General features: G+C 38.8%; 1 protein-coding gene across 1 annotated transcript in view; it reads left to right on the top strand.

Annotated features, from left to right (window-relative positions):
• LOC137039287 (actin filament-associated protein 1-like 2) overlaps positions 1-17,884 on the top strand; it is a 46,339-nt gene that overhangs the window by 9,556 nt on the left and 18,899 nt on the right. Inside the window, exons 2-3 of the mRNA XM_067414638.1 lie at positions 7,951-8,088; positions 9,203-9,336. Of these exons, the coding sequence (XP_067270739.1) occupies positions 7,951-8,088; positions 9,203-9,336 (272 nt within the window). The remainder of the gene's footprint in view (positions 1-7,950; positions 8,089-9,202; positions 9,337-17,884) is intronic.

The raw sequence follows: 17,884 nt of genomic DNA, 5'->3' as shown, positions 1-17,884 counted from the left end.
ACTCTGGAGAGGGGCATTTTGCTAAATAAATGCATAAATGCAACGAGCTGGATGGCACCTCGCATGGCTGACAACGCCGTCGGTGTATGAAAGAGTGAATGAATGAGTGAATGTGAGGCAATATATAAAGTGCTTTGGTGACCATGGGTCTGATGTAAGTGCTATATAAATGCAGTCCATTTAGAAACATAATTATGTAATTATAAAGTATTATAAAGTAAATAAATATAAAGTTAGTATTATAACTTCATTATTATAACATGGACTGGACAGGGGTGGGAATTACAGTTACAAGTTAAAAGGGATCAGTGTAATCTGTCAAAATAATAAACGGTCAACAGGAACATTTTCGGTTAACCCATACTCTGGTTGGGACTGATTTTGATCCCACTGAAAACTAGCAAGCTATCATGGCTTGAGGTTTCATTCATTTTTTCTTTTCAAACAGACTTTCTTTTGTGTCATACAAATGGGTCAACTGTCAACAAGAGGTCAAATCAGTTGACCAGAGGTTATACACCCTTTTGAAGCATTTTGGCTAGGAATGCAAAATTTCTATCTGTGTCCTCAGCAACACAAACACACAAAGTGGGTGTTTGAAGCATTTCCGAAATGTTGATGACGCCCATGCGCCTCGGGGCATTAGTTTTGCTAATGAATCAAATGCAGAGGGTGGTCTCACCCCCTCATAGAACGTGACATCTGTATAATGACCCTGAAGTGATTGTTACATGAATATGAATGCAGCCACTGTTGTGTGAGAACATACGATGAAGGACTTTTATTTCATATCGATTAACCAAAAAATCATCTCTAGCATGTCAAACGTTTTGGTAATGTAAAGATGTATTTGGCCCCAAATTAATTTATGATGTAGAATTAGTATAAAGTAACATACAAGCAAATGCTCAAAATGTAACTTGAAGAATGTATATTTTTCTTTCGGGTTTGGTTATGGAGAGGGAAGGTTAAATATAGAGATAATAAAATGACAGAGTTCAACTTGTACAAAGTGTATAGTAATTTACCTTGTCAAACTGCTCATGTAGGTTTAAATGAAATGGATATACAATGTTCAGCATCACTTTCTATAATGTAAAGTATTTTTGTTTTGTTTTTTTACTTTGATTAAGTCCCCATTTTCTGGAACATTCATTTAATGGTATTACTACTAGAAGATGACACAAGTTATGTTTTGAAAAAGGATTGGTAACTAATAAGATGGATCCATAAAAAACATTTCACATGATTAGTACAATTAATAAATAAAGGTTTAGTAGAACCTCAAAGCAATAAAGGATGCTGGCTTTTGTGTTTTTTTTTTCTTCCACGGAAGTCAGTAGCTGGATTCTTTGACCTTTGAAACGTTGTTATGACAATGCTCAATATTTATCCTCCACACATTTTACAGTTCCTGCACAAAGCAAGAATGGGTGGGGCGACTTCTTAGTGAGCAGTTGTTATTGGCTCAAGTCTACGAGAAACAGTGGAATGTCAAAGGAATCAAATGTTATTTAAATGTGAAAATATAACAATAGCACGTGAAAGTGGGTGCATTTTTTTCAGATTCTGACATACATAATAGTCTGATGAAGGCTAAACATTGCTTTATATAATGTTGCCAATACAGTGGGGCAGTGAGACATGGGGGAGTTTTGAGAAGAAAAGAGGCTAGTGTGAAGACTGAGACCTTGAGAATGACAATCTGAAGGACAGAGGGCCTTCGCCACAGTCAGCTATTGACATCTGGCTGGAGCTCTGTTTGCATAATGACTTTACTGTTAGCACTCTATCGCCAGTTCTGTCACGTCTGAAGGCCAGTGTGTTCAATAAATTAAAACAGAATTCTCATACTTTTTTACAGGAAGGTTTTTGTTAGGTGCTTACTATGTAAGTGATATTTGCAGTTAAGTTTCTTCAAGTGTTTTGGAGCTGTTGAGGCAGTTCTTCTGTATTTTGTTTGTCTCCGTTTTTTCTGTTTCTTCATGTAATCACAGACAGAATCAATAATGGTGAGATCAGATCTGCGTGTGGAGAATTAATGGCAAAAGGAATGTTTGGAAATGTAAACGGATATTTCCTACTGACACACTACAACAAAATATATAATAATAAGACTTTTGCACAGTACTGTGTGATCCAGGGGAAGAGGAAATTGTTCTTTTTTTGACTAGGTAAAATGTACTCCCCCTCCAACAAGAGTGGGGCCCGACCCAAGTCCTGGAGCGAACAGGTTTTAGTGACTTCTAGTGTCGATATTTCAACACAACGCTGAAAGTGACCGATAGAAGGGACCATAGTTAATCAAATAATACACCATCAGCTAATAGTATGGCTGCCAAAGATAAAAGTCTCTCAACTGAGATTGTTGAGACCATACTTCCCTCCAGACAGAGTTCCCTCCACAAGGAAACTGTATTCATTGAAGTGCTGTGGAACTCAACAGTGGGGGTCCCGTTTACTGCCCGGTTGGTACAGTTACCGAAGTATTGTTTTTCTGCAGGGTTATCCCCTTCCATACTGAAGGTGTATTTGATGGCCATAGCTGCCTGCCATGTCCCTTTGGGTGGTGTATCCCTGAGAAAAAACCCGTTGGTGACGTTTCCTCTATAATGGTTCGAAACCAGGACAGGAATATGGCAACTTAGTAAGCCTTATTAAATAAGGGGTATTCTTGCAGTATGTGATATGCGACAGGCTGATCCTCTCCTCTCACATTCTAAGGACCTTCGTAGGACAATCTGGACCTGAGCCCTTCACCAGGTTCTCATGTGTTTTCGTTTTAGTATGCTCACAGTGATTCACACAGACAGGCACAGGAGCGGACTCTGAAGAAGGCTCCGGAAACTCCGGGCTGAAGGAAACTAGCTGGCAGTCTGGTTCAGGGTCAGATGGAGCCTCTGGCATATTTGTGGTGTATGTGGCACACAGGAGAACATCAAAAGACTGGGTAAGAGAGGCCTCCACATAGGCCATAACAGAAATATCAGGTGGCTCCAGGGCAGCATCCATGGCCATGATGTGGAGAGTGGGCGGCTCTGGGACAGCATCCGTGACCAAGATGGGGAAAGCTGGTGGCTGTAAATGGCTTCTGTGGCTGAGACAGGGAAATCTGGTGACCACCTGACTTTAGATCAACAGACTTGGAACCTTTGGGATCACCAAACTTGGGATGATTGGACTCGAGAACACTGAGGCCAATGGACATGGACCCACTAGGGCCACTAGAAATGGGGCCTCTGGGCCCCACAGAGTCAGGACCATTGAGAGTACCGGAATCGCAGCCTAGGCTAGGGACCCCCTGAACCATCATTCATTGGGAAGCAGCATTTTTTGATTGCTGGAGCATACCAAGACGCTTTAAACAGTGATGTTTTGTGATTGCCATCATCTGGGGGAGCTGCAGGACTCCACTGCTGAAGAGCTCTTAATAGGTACAGTGGAGGACATTGCAAAGCTCAGACGACAGAATTTGGGTGTTAAGGCCTCCATAGAATAAACTCTCGATCCTAGATTCACCATTGTACAGCCTTGATGCTTTGTCATGGAGCACCTGAGCATAAGGCCTGATGGAAAGATCCTCTTGCATTGGGAACAAGAGAGTTTGCAAACTGGGTTTTGGTAAATTATGGCTGTGGAAAACAGAACCCAAGTGCATAACAGCTGTAGAGTACTTAAGAGCTCTTTAATAACAAAAAGTAACACAAAAACTGGGCTAAACCATAAACCCAGACAACAGCCAACAAGGAACTGTAACAGATTCAACCCGGCGCTCTGGTGGAGTTTAAATAGTCTGTAATCGGTGCTCTTGGGAAAGGGAAAAGACGAATGGCAAAAAAGGCAGGTCCAAGGCACTCAGTTAAGTAAAGGATGAGGAAATAATTAAAAAGCCTTTATTTGGTATGGCTTAAATCATTTTAAAATACAAGAGCCAACAGCCAACAGCCAACAAGGCTTTTATGTAGTGACATCAGTGTTGTATGTATATTTGTATAAATATGTATGTATATTATGTCTTTGTGTGTATTTGCCGTTATACTAATGTTAATTAACATGCATAGTTCCGATCAAATAAATTAACAAATTTGCATTATATTTTACTTGATCTTTACCACACATGACATTTCATAACAAGTCATTCAAACTTTTGAGATTTTACTAATATTTTTCTTTTATCTTGTACACACTTGTTTTTTATTGACCCATTCACAGAAGAAAATTGCCCATCCTATACAGTTTTCCCTCAAATCTGTGCAATAAATGCAAGTCAACAGATTATGTCTAGATGTTCATGTCTGTTAGTAAGCAATCAATAATTCTGGAGGTAGTGGTTGACTCTTCCTTTATTTTTCTCAATCGGAGATAATTAAGCAAGTTGTGGTGGAATTTACTGCATTCTCATAGCTTTTTATTTTTTATGTTCTTGAAATAATTTGTTTTTAATAGGGCTGCTGAGGCATTGTTAGATGTCTACTAGTACTCGCCCATGACCCTGTATAAACCCATGGGAATTCAGATGTTTACTCCCAGGAGATGTAGCCACAGCTGGAGCTCTAAACCACCACTGCACCCTGCAGACATGGGACTGAGTTTTGAATAGACACAATCAAGATGCTCAACTCTAGTATTCTATTTGGGAAAACAGACAGTGTGAACTGAGAGCAGTAGTTTACATAGATTTACTGAAAGTTCAGTTTCTGTTCAAGCTCAGGAGTTTGTAAAACTACTGCAGTGCATTTTAGTCTTATTTGTGTTTAAATTGACCAACCTTGATCTGAAAAGGAACACTGTTTTATTCACATAAACTTGTATGTCGTTGATTGTCAAAGTTGCTGATTTTCCATTAACTACAGGATTCAGTGAGATTTGATTGTAAAGAAGAAAGACTCAAAAAGGGGAAACTGCACCTCTTGGATCAGGTTATGCTCTCTCTCTGGCAAATGATAAAAGCTCTGCCTCAGATAAGGAGCAACGTTTAAACTTTGCCTCACCCTCTGGTATAAATAACATATAAGCGCTAAAGATGCTGCAGTTGAAAAAGTGTTATAGACTTCTTGTTATACTAGAGGAAAACAAATATCAAGATTAGTGAATTACAAAAAAAGGTAGGAAAAATAAACAAGTTGTAAATGTGTGTTCAGCTTGCCTTAACCTCTATCAGTGGCGTAGAGGACAGACATGCGGTGTGAGGGGCCCGCAGAGCACAATGTCAACCACTTTGTAGGCCAACTGGCTGTTAGCATCACACTGGTTCCCTTGAGAAAAACCCAATAGGATTTTCCAAGATCTAGAGGCTTTTGGATTATCGCGAAAAAACAAGCTCTGTGATCAGTTAAAGTTTATACTTACACGTTTGGTCTATCAAGGTAATTCTCACAGATGAACACAACTTTTATGAATTTTGAAGCCTAAATGCAGTTACCAGGTTGTCTGGCTATCCCCAGACCAAGCTCAATTTAAGACTGAACATTTGTCTGGGGAGTCTGCTATGTATTTTCTACTGCACACCAGTGATAAATGAGCATTATTCAAATGACTCTGTATGCAATTGGATAGTCCTTCTACTAATCAGACCACAAAAGGCCGTGATCAACGAGCAGCGACCCATCACTTCCTTATCTGTCATTGTGTTAAACCTGCCAACAGCATGCCAGGTGAATAAGCCAGTCTGTTACTGGTTCCCGCAAAAGTGTAACAGAAGGAGTAGAAATTAATGTTCAGGTTTCTAGACTGAGTTGCAGGGCCAAATCAAATTGCTGGCAGATCAGTCTGGGTTTACCCAGTCTAGTTACCAGAAGTAAAAAGCTCACTCCTACAGTTAACAGACTACACCACGGTCACTCAACTTCAGCATCACCATCACTAGCTTCTGAAAACTCTTTCAGTTTTTATCTCAAAACATTTTCCCAGAACGTTTGAGTTAGACTAGTTTATAAGAGCACAATTATAAGCATAATGAAGCTGTAAAAGCGGACTGAGCTTACCTTTTCGGCCTGATGCCTTGTAATCTCCCCAACATCCTCTGTAGTCCCATTTAGCAACTTGTTAGAAACCGCCTTTTTCAAGAAACATTTCAAGAACGGCTTGAAAAAAGGGGTAATACTGATATATTATGTCATAGAATAAAATGACATTAACAAACACAGACCTTATTTCAGCCATTTAAACAAGCCTGCTATGGGATCATAATACTATCCTTTGCTACAAAATGATTATCTTATTATCTCAGCATAATCACGATGATGTGATGCTTTTAAAAAAATTAAAAAAACATTTTTTGATAAATAAAAAATAAATCAAACTTTTTCCTATAAGAAAAATATATTTTAAATGTGTATATGTGTTAAATTTGTTTGCAAACTTTTTGGAATAAACTAGATTTATTGATTGAAAAGTTCTATTTTAAAACAAGTTGTGAAATAACAGTAGGCTACCTGTGTGTTTTTCAAAGGCTTTACGTAGGCTTTACGTAGGTCTTTATGCGGGTTCCCTACAGAGAGCTTGTCAAAGGACCATTCAGCTCTATCACAACAGCTGGTCTGTGTTGAGGTTTTTCACCAGAAATCAATTTGGCACATTTTGAGGGACTAGGAATATCTGACCTTACAATTAAGCACTCTTTTTACACACTTTAAAAAGAGTACTTATGGAAATAATATACTTTTGTGTGTTTTAGTGTATTTAAATATATTTGTAATTACACATGTTGAGGTTGCAATTTAATTTGTATTAACTTTAAAAAACAAAGTTATAATAAACTTTAACTTTATACACTTAAGTGGCATTTTGTTTCATTATATTATCTGCCATTTATTTTATTTTTTTAAAGATTTTTCGGTTTTTATGGGCGTGCCGCATTGAAGACTTAGAAGTGAACGGCCACTGCTATGATTGGATATTGGTTTTGCATATTATAATGAGCCTCGGCTCTCCAATCATTACACGTGAGGAATTGTAAAATTCCCAGCTAAATGTATTTATCAAATAAACACAACATTTTATCTCTCATACACCTGCAATTATTTGGAATATTATTTTTTATTACTTGGCCAGCCCGTTTGGTGGATATAATTGCAAACCATGGCTCAGGTCCCTATTTCATAGCTCAATATAAACGATGTGCTGAAGTTTAATGCTTTAAAATATGTGCGAGAAAGAGTGAGAGAGGATTGACTGCAATACAAAGGCCTACTGATATGTGTCTGTGTAATATACACAGTGTGTGGAGTCGCTGTATGTTTACTGTGGTGAGGGCTTGAACAGTGGTCTGTTTGTCTGTAGCCAACATAATAAGAGCAAGACAGAGAGCAGGCTGCACTTTAAACCATTATATAACAGGTAAAGGACTTTTTCCTTCTCAAAGAACCACATATCACAGCATGATAGAAAATGTTGGCTAACAATTTCAGCAATTTAGGATAGGGAAAATGTGTTTAATTCAATATTAAAAATAACTGTTTAGGTGCACAGTAAAGGTATGACTTTAGTGTGTGTGTAAGGGGCACGTGCAGATGTTTGTGTGGATATGAGTCTAATTTGATGAATGGGTTTGGCTCTAGGAATGCACTCTAATATTTTGATAAAGTCACTTTAGTAAATAAAGCAGGACACGCTTATTTGGCTTAGAGAGTAAAAAAAATCAGCAATTTAGAAACCCTCCACTTGTGTCATAATGACTGAAGATCTGAAAACTCAAATAATTCAGCAAAACTTGAGACTGTTTACTATTGTGGTTTAATTAATCAAAAACTTATCTCTCCTGAAAATATCAAAATATTGCTAAAAATAGTCAAATTGTATAGCTAAACATCAAATAATCATAAACCGTGCCAGTCAAGAAAAATCAAGGGTTCTTATAATGACTAATTTCCAATCAAGTTGTTATTGTGAAAAACATCATTTAATTGTGTGTATTGATGATACCTATGTCTGTTTTCTTTGATTTTGTAGTGCTGGCTCGCCTGGTTTCGGACCTGCAGGCGTTCTTGCTTGTTCTGGACAGTGAAAATCTCAGTTATATTGCTCAGGCCCAGAAAAAATCCATCTCAGAGCTGCTATATAAACTACAGGACAATAAGGACACACCAGGTAACCACTTGTTTTTCTGAAGTAACTGAGTGACTGTGTATGAAAGTATACACTGCCGTTCCAGTGTTTGAAGTAGGAATGATTTTTTAATGTCTTTGAAAGAAGACTCTTACGCTCACCAAGGCTGTTAGTGATTTGTTAATTTGATCAAAAATACAGTAAAACTAGTAATTGTCGCAGAATGACTGCGACAATTAAGCAAGACGAAAGTAATTAAAATGCATATTTATTTAAAAATTAAAAGCTCATCTATAAACTAAATTTAAAAAAAAAAAACTGGAGAAAAACAAGGAAAAGACACAACATGGAAGCTAAATCCGGGTAGCAATGAGGTCTTTAGTCCATATACCATTGTAAACATTGACAATAGCAGAACATGAGTGTGTGTGCATCTCAATCAACTTCCTGGGATGTGAATCAGTCGGCAATGACCTTGACTCACTACAACACTGGGACACTGATAAATAAATCTTTATTTATTTATGTTTATATATATATATATATATATATATATATATATATATATATATATATATATATATATATATATATATATATATATATATATATATATATAAATAATACAAAGTAATACAAATGTTTGTTGATCAAAAATATTCATTAATATTGTTCTTGTTTTTTTTAGTTAATGCTTATTCAGTTCTATTTAAGAATAGAGTTTTTGGGCACCGTACAAAGAGTGCACTTTTATTAAATGTCCCATAGGTGCGCTACCACTGCAGCACAGCTCCAACAAAGCTGTCATGTTTTATACTGTTTTTTTCCATATCTGTCTGGAAACACTGTAGATCCACCTGCTGCTGTAGTGATTGAGCTGAACTGAACTTTATCCATTTTCAGGATAAAGAGAGTCAGTGCAAGGTCATGGTAAGATTGTGGGGACAGATGTTCTATTCATATACCGCTACTCTCATATAACCTTAGATGTAAAAAGGTCATCTTTACCACTATATCTTTAACTTTAATTTGTAAATGACTTCCGCTATGGATGTCTAACCTCTTCATACTTCAGTTTATATCTCCACTTTGGGTTTTGGGTTCTTTTCTGTGTAAATAAATTACAATTATATGTGCTTATATATTTTATGTTTAGCAGAGGATGCGGAGTACATGATTATGAACTGTCCCTCTGGAGGCCCCAGTGATCTCAGGGAAAGCACCACCGCTGAGGCTCATTTGAAAGAGGAACCTCTTTCAGTCATCTCTACTGAGCAACTGCAACAAGGGGTGAGTCCCTCCAGCCAACATGACTCCATGATTTGATATAACACTGAAAGATTTATTGACATGGTATGAGCTCTAAATAGAATGTTACAGCTTTTTATACTTGTTCATCAAAGAAAGATTTTTTTTTTTTTTTTTTATGAAAGCCAATTTTACACACAAGCAAATATTATTTGAGTTGGAATGGACTGTACAAAAATGTTTACTTACTCATTCCTCATAGTCTTATCGTGCACCATTGATCTGTTTATGGACAGTTTTCCAAATAAAAAAATGGCTTTTTTATCTTTCATCGCAATGTAATAACTGCTCCAGTCACATCACGTCACCAACCATTTTTCAGCCAGCCCCTTTGACTCACATAGAAACCCCCACTGCTAGACCTACATTTTCATTTAAGTTGGAGTTTTAGTTATTTTGTTGTGTTGTTGTAATTTCTATTTAGCTTTATTTTCTTTATTTCAGTTTTAGTCATTTTAGTAATTTTAGTATTTCAACTTAAACATTTTTTAAATTAATTTAGTTACATAGGCAAAAGTTTTGATGTTTCAAAAGTTTAAGCTTTTCATCTAATATTTACATTTTATTTTATTTTAGCTTTATTTTAATTAAAGGGGTACTTCAGCGCTGGGAAGATGAACCTGTATTTAAACTGGGTCATCAATGAAGTAGAAATGTGAAATTATTTTTGAATTTGGTACCTTCTAGACTGAGAAAAGAGAGAAAATGTATTTTTGTCTCATGGGGATGAAAGACTACAATTCCCAGAATGCTTCGCTGCCCTGTGAGGCCACTCCCAAAGCCACCAACTTGTTTACTGTGACTGAGTTGGAGAAGACACTACAATGAAAACTGAACGTGTCTGTTCAATATAATGAGTGAGTCACACCGCACGAGTATCACAGCACTGAGCACTGACTGCAGGAGTGAGATTAATGAGCTCTCGTGATGAGAGCTGAGGTAATCGTGACTACACTCGCGGCATACATTCACAATGCGAGTTCCGTCTAGCATGTTTCAGTTCATGCCTTTGCAAGCTTAACTTTCATAGAAATTAATTTGAGAAGTTAAAAGACTTACATTGCTCACCATAGCTCTGTTTAAATGAGTGCCTGTAGCTGCAAGCTGAGCTCTCCCTGCGAGCTGAGTGTAATCTCCCATCCCCCATGCGCGGGTTCAAAACATGCGGAAATGGCTCCCTCTGCTGGCTGTAGTCTTTAGCCTTTGGGCAAACATTCATCCTATGATGCAAATACCATCAATTTGCATCATAGGAGGCATTTTTCCAGAAATAAAATGCATAAATCTCTCGTCTCAGGGGGATATGAGGGGGTAAAGCACAATCATTTGAATATACTCCAGGGTTTCTACTGATACAAAGCCATATGCTAATCGCTGAAGTAACCCTTTAACAAAAACTGTTTTAAATGTTATAAAACAGTTACTACATATTAAAAGGTTATGAAGAAACTTTTTTATTGTTAAAGCATAATTGTATTCAACAGTTTAGTGCTTCTTAATCGGAAGGCTGTGTCCCAGTCAGGTTGCATTTCAAGGCTGCCACGTCATCAAGCGTCATCTCAATATAAAGTATCCTTGGAAGGCAGCCTTCGTTTTGCGTACTTCATTTTAATAATTTTGCAGTTAAATGCTAGTGTCTTTTAAAAGAGTAAGGTAGCCAAATGTTTTTGCTCATATGTTGCTTTATCATGCAAAACAACATTGTGACATATGCCAACATTGTCTGAATGGACACCCACTGCCATGCATTAAACGCTGTTTCATGTTTATGTGGGAGTGTTTGAATCATAGTGGAGAATTTCAGAAATGCATAATAATAATGTGACATACTTGTGGCTGTAGTATATCCACAACACAGGGGGAAAAACTATTTATTTAACAATACTAACACTCAGGATACTTCACAGAAATACATAACCACGTAAACTTAAACAATACTATACAAGGAACTGACAGAATTTTAGGAAAAGGTAATTAATAGATTAAGAAACAGATATGGCACTACTAAGTAACTAGGTAAACTAACAGGCAATCAAAACTCAAAGTCAAAGGAGGAAGGAACCATGGTGGAGACTTGACTGGAAGAGCCAGGAGGACAGTCGACTCAGATGGAGCTGATGGAAGTGAAGACCCAGACAGGGCCAATGAGCCAAAGCCACACATATGAATCTGGAGACCAAAGTGGTGACAAACATCCAGGTGGGTCTAGTATGATGAGCCAGACTGGGGCAGTGGGGCCCAGGACCAATGCGGAGCTGGAGGAAAGATAGAGCCGAAGAGATGAAGCACAGCTGAAGGCTTGAAAGTCCATGGTGTAGACATTCATAGCAACAACTGAGGGATGAGGTATGATGGTCTCAGGTAGTGCAGAGGGAGGGAGGAGCCAAGGTGAAGCTGACTGGCCGACGAGCCGAGGTGGAGAAATGGGCCCGGTGGAGCCAGGGGATCCCCTTGCTATGGTGGAGCGTGGAGCGGAAGACCAAAATACCCAGGAAAAATCCATGCAGCAGAGTGAAGTCAGGTAGAGTCTGGGCAGAAGAACTTGCTGTCTATGGTAGAGGAGGTGGGAGAGGAAGGTTGGGTTGGATCACTGAAGACATAGATTTGAAGCTGGGAAGAACCAGCAGCGACAGGAGATCCCAAGGAGAATCATCTTTCAAATCCTCATAAAGGTTTGGAAAGGCCAGCTGTAGCTGACCTTCATTGACAGGAGAGTGTTGGCGAGCCTCAAACTCTACAAGTACACTCAATGGCACAGATGATGTAGCTGGCTCACGCATCTGGTCAGACTCTGCGTTGGGCTCGAGCTTTGGATTGGCTCAGTTATTCCGTCTGGCGCTGACATCGCGGCAGGCTCAGGTTCCATCTCTGTGGGTATCTGTGGCATAGGGTGTACTTCTCAACATGGAAGAACGTTGAACACTGAATCGTTGTTTACCAGAACCCACTCCACAATTGGGCAACATTTTTCAGAGGACCATCACTCACTAGGAAAGTGTGCGTTGGATCGTTTCCTGAGGCTGTAGTAAAAGACGCTAAGCGAGTGATCCGGATAGTGGGTGAGTCACATCAGGTCTAAAAACGTCTTTTTGTGTCCCTTAAGGATTTGCACCTTTTGGTCTAAACATCTTATATTTATGTCCTATATTCTGTCACATACTGGTGGCTGTAGTAAGCACACAATGCAGGTGACCTAAAGAAACTTTACTTAACAATACTTACACAGAAAAACATAAACAAAACAAAAAAAATGTCAGACAAGGAACTGAAAGAAGTAAGGGTTTAAATACACAGGGAAATGGAATGAACAGAATTTGAAACAGTTGTGAAACTAATAAGTAACTAGGGAAACTAACAGGCAAACAGAACTCAGGAAAACCGTAACAGGGAACAGAATGAAAACAAAACCAAAACTGAACGAGACCTTTATAAATGTAATTTAGCCCAGAAGTGCAAACAACAGTGTGTAAAGGTCTTGGTGTATGAATAGGTTTTTTGATGACAACAAGCTATCAAAAATAACCATTTCAATATTCCAGTGGATTTCTTGAGTGAATCATGGTGAAAAAACAATGATAGCAGCACTTATAGTATTTGGTGTAAAAAGCTACCCTGCTGTTGGGGCTAAAGACACAATAATTAGCATGATAACAGCTGGCTTACTTTTCCATTTGTTGACATGACATGGTTAGATTCACATGGCACTATATTGCCAAAGGTTTTCAATCAGTCAATCAGTCAACTTTATATAGCGCTTTTACAATGACGATTGTTTCAAAGCAGCTTCACAGTGTTAAACAGGACAATATTGCAACAAAATTTGATTTGGCTGTACAGTCATTCTGGAGAAAACAGTGATGTTATCGGCTTATTTTAATTTATCGTATAGCGACAATGTTGGCAGATCAGTATTATAGTTTATAGAATTAAATAAGACCCAATTAATTAATTTGTATTTGTATATTTAGTTGAATAACTTGGATCCTAATTTTAGTGTTTTTGACCAGGCCAGGCCCAAAAAAATATTTTGGGATTTCTGCCTTTTTATGCACATGCACCTTAATGATATCCCATTCTTAATCTGTAGGGTTTAATATGGAGTTGGAACACCCTTTGTAGCTATAACAGCTTCATAAGGCTTTCCACAAGGTTTAGGAGTGTGTTTGTGGGAATTTTTAGACCATTCTTCTTATGATGTGATTATTATCGTCCAACATCAGTGCCTGACCTCACAAATTCCATGAAGCTCTCTATGGACTGTTCTTGAGCTAATCTAAAGGCCACACAAATTTTGGAAGTCTGTAGCTACTGACTTTGCCTCAGCATGCGCTGACCCTGCTCTGTGCTTTTACATGGCCTACCACTTCCTGGCTGAGTTGCTGCTGTTTCTAATTGCTTCCACTTTGTTATAATGCCACTAGCAGTTGACTGTAGAATATTTAATAGTGAGGAAATTTCACAAATTGACTTATTGCACAGGTACCACACTTGAATTCACTGAGCTCCTGAAAGTGTCTCATTCTTTCATAATTGTTTGTAGAAGCGTCTGCATATCTAGGTGCTTGTTTTTTTTATTTATTATTATTTGGAAGGATGTCCCAATACTTTTGGCAATATAGTGTACCATACATTAAGGGTGTTTTCACACTTGGGTCCTCTTTAGAAGAACCAAACTCAGACTCCTTTAAGTAAACCAAAAGGTGAACCAAGTGATAAAAGACCCAGTTCTCTTCACGTTCACACTCTCCCTGTACCTAAAAGAGGACTCAGATTCTTTTTTGGTCCACTTTAGTAAGAATGCGGTCTCAGACCCCTTTGTTTAGACTGTTGCTTTTTGGATCTAGTCCAGTTCAGTGTTTGATGGCTATGGCCTTCAAAATATGATCCCATTCACTAGGGCTGCACGTTTTCAAGTTTTCAAGTTTTTCACCGCCTTTAGCGGTTAATACTCGGTTAACCATAGTGTGCGTCAGGGTTATTATTTTTAGTTTATTATTTTGACGACCGCCATCTCCGTAGTGAATGGGCCTATAGAGAGAAATGCACATCATGGATTACATAATCAGAGAGTAGCCTATTTCTTTTCGTTTTAAATTGTTAAAAGACATTTCAAGCTTTCTTAAAGGGTCATGAAACCCCAAAACACTTTTTTTGAGATGTAAACAGATATGTATAGGCTGCACATCATTGAAAACACTAAGGGTACTCATTAATGGTATTCATATGTGAAAATAGTTATTTTTGCATTTTTCACAGCTTAGTCGGAGCAACGTCACAAATGCTGACGTCGGCGTGGCCTTTTCGGCCCAAGTATGGGCTGCTGGGCACATGCTGACGTCGTCTGCTCCGAGCGATTCTCGATATATATTCATGACATAAAGCTCATTCAGTCCAATCCCTGCGCTGTAGTATGCATACAAGATAATTTAGTTAATATGCATGAGACAGTCCCTTCTGTCAGGCTCGTCTTCCATCATTATTGTAGAGATATGGTGGGGAAGTTTTGGAAGCAGCGTGCGGAAAAGTCACGGAGGAAAGCTAGGCGTTGTGCTGATACGAAGTAACGTAAGGGTGCCGAGCGAGCTGTAACCGGCGCCGTCTGTGGAAGCCTTTGTTACAAAGGCTCGGTAAAGTAAAATTCACTTGAGGAATCGCACGCCGAACCTGCAAGCGTTCACTATCTATGTCAGGAGTGCAAAATAACCAATCTGTAATCTGTAGGCTAATGAACAAAAGCCACATCCTCTCCGTTTTATTTGTCGTCACAGCCATGCACTAAACCGCATGTGTTCAGGCTCTTAGTGAAACAGTGTGCATATTTGGACAAATATAGATTTAGCTGCCGAGTGATAGACAGCGCGGATCGTCACGGCAACCCAGCGCGCATCGCTTGCTTCAGATGCGCGGTCGAGACTAGCCTCAAACCCCTTCGCTTTTACCCTGATCTAGAATTACACATCTCTGTCGCATCGCATGTTGGGTGGTTCACGTTCTCTTATCACGTCGGCGCGTTGTTCATCTTGCCAAACAGCGTGCATATTTGGTCAAATATAGTTTTATCACGTTTGCAAAATATTTCGTCATGCAGAATAACATTTATTTTCATTTCTCACTGAATTATGCTGGTTTGAACTTTGAAGAGCTGAATGATTTGCGATGTCTGCTGCACGCCACTCATAGCTCTCTCATTCGCTGTACTCATCCCTCATTTAATCTCTCTGTGGTTAAACAATGCCAACGTGAACCAAGAACATGTCTCAGAAACGCTGTAACTGCTGCTATTGGTATCGCTAATCTTAATGCACCTACTGACACTCCCCTATTTATGCAAACATTCCCTCTTTCCACACAATACCATCCCACCTTTTCACAGTCGACCACTCCCCTTTTAACAAGCTTTTTCAAATCGAAGGTGTGAAAAAACACTGCTGCAGCAGGGGGGTTTCATGACCCTTTAAGATATTTTTTATGTCTGTGAGGCGTACGCTGAGTTTCGTTAAATTAGGATGAGATGCGCTCCAGTTCACGAGCAATGCAAGTGGCCGCGAGGTAGCCTGCATGATTAGGGCATGTAGTAAAATATGCAGCCGAGAACGATTCACACAGCGTTTGACTCGCGCGGCTGAGCCTCTCCCGGCAGAGAGTTCAAGCATCTGTGGACTCGTTCCTTCAGCTCTGGCCATCTTGCTTTCAGTCCGCGATTAGCTTTTTTCTTTTCTTCATTACAGTTAAAGTAACCTCTGCTTTTCTCTAGTCATTCACAAGTTTCTCACTTCAAACTTTCTTTCTTCTGCTCCGTTATGCACAGCGCGCGCGACTCCCGCTCTGCTTCGGCCCTAATGCGACTTTTAGTCCAGTGCGACTTATGTTTTTTTCCTCTTCATGACGCATTTTTTGACTGATGTGACTTATACTCCGGAGCGACTAAAAAATGCAGTAAGCACTGCATTGCAATACTTGCATTTTGCCCCGTCACTCTCATTTTTAAAGTGCTCCCACGCTTTCTTTGCCCGCTTCATTGCCCGCTTAGAAAGTTGGTCATGACTTCTTCTTGTGGATATTACAAATGTCTAGGAGCGTCTCTAGGGGTGCAAAAATATATTACAACTAAATTCAAAGCACGTCATTGACGCCACTTAACCGAGCAAAATGTTTCACTCGGTTACGCAATTTTTAACGGTTAATCGGTTAATCGGTTAACCATGGACACCCCTACCATTCACTTACAATGTTTGTAACCAAGCTATTTCTTTGTAAAGATTTTTTTTTTTTTATGACATTGCTACAAATGCTGTTGAATTATTTTTTTACACAAAAACATTTTTGTTTTTTGTTGCAATACTACATATTCTTAGCCTGACAAGCCAGACCCACATCAAGATGTTTGGTCTGGAAACTCACCATAGACAGGGCTCAATCCGAGGGGCGGGATAAACGGTTGTCTTTCAAACTCCCTCTGCACGGTGTGCAGGCAATTGGATAGTGCTACAACCAACCAAAGCAACGAAGGTGAAGCAGAGCTAGTTGACAGATTAAACTTTCGCTGTATGTGATTGGCCCGGTCAGAGTTTGCCGTTTACAGCTAAAGTGTATTGAGAGTTGCTAGACGACACTCGCAGCAGATTAGATTTGCTGCCGCTAGGGTGCGTCTAGATTTCTAGGCTAACATATTCTTTCACTAGCTATATATCACACATCCACTTTTGTAAGTAACATAATATTTTGAATTGTATTTTATTGCAGAAGGTAATGATAACATCAGCATATAAAAAATAAACAATACAGTGAAATAATAAAATAAAGATGCAAATTAAATAAACTGCTTTAAATATTCCAGGTAAAGTATAAGTAATACTTATACTCAGTGGCGTAACTTTGTTTTAAAAAGTGGGTGGGACAGTCTCACGGAAATGCATATAAATAGTATACGAGTGCGCACTCTAATGGAATGTATACGTCAAAATGAGCTTTGGCGTGCATATGATTCTCACTTTATGGCGTATTATAAGGGGGTAGCATTGTTAATGCATTATATATAATAATGTTATATCAGATTTATTGCTATAGATCTCGTTTAATTATTTCATCTAAACACAATATAGCATTAGTGCCAAGATTTTTCACGTGAATAAAGGCATAGATTTGCACACTTTGCTTTTAATCCCTGGTCTAGTCTGGTAAACTTGTCAGAAGTTCTCGTTTCTAATCTGCCTTTTTCTCATCCAAAAGCGAATATCATCAGTGGTTGTACATCAAGAGCAGGGACAGTTTTTGTGCATTTTGTTTCGTGATTTCACCGGAAAAAATAGAAAGTCTCTGCAATGGCGTTAAGCGTTCGATTAAAGCGCTGTTCTGTGTGAAGACTGCATATACGAGCCACAAGAGAAATCTGCACCACTGATAACAGCAGCAACGAGCGCCAGATCGTCTCTTATCTAACAAACAAATTAAATGATGGTCTTCTAGTTAACCAGAGATGTTGTGTTTGTATTAGTTAGGTTCATCCGTGAAGCAAGATGTTTCAAAAAGT

This window comes from Pseudorasbora parva, chromosome 13, assembly GCF_024679245.1.
Source record: "Pseudorasbora parva isolate DD20220531a chromosome 13, ASM2467924v1, whole genome shotgun sequence".
NCBI lineage: Eukaryota > Metazoa > Chordata > Actinopteri > Cypriniformes > Gobionidae > Pseudorasbora > Pseudorasbora parva.
The sequence above is the reverse complement of the archived record's forward strand: the minus strand, read 5'-3'. Positions and strand labels throughout refer to the sequence as shown.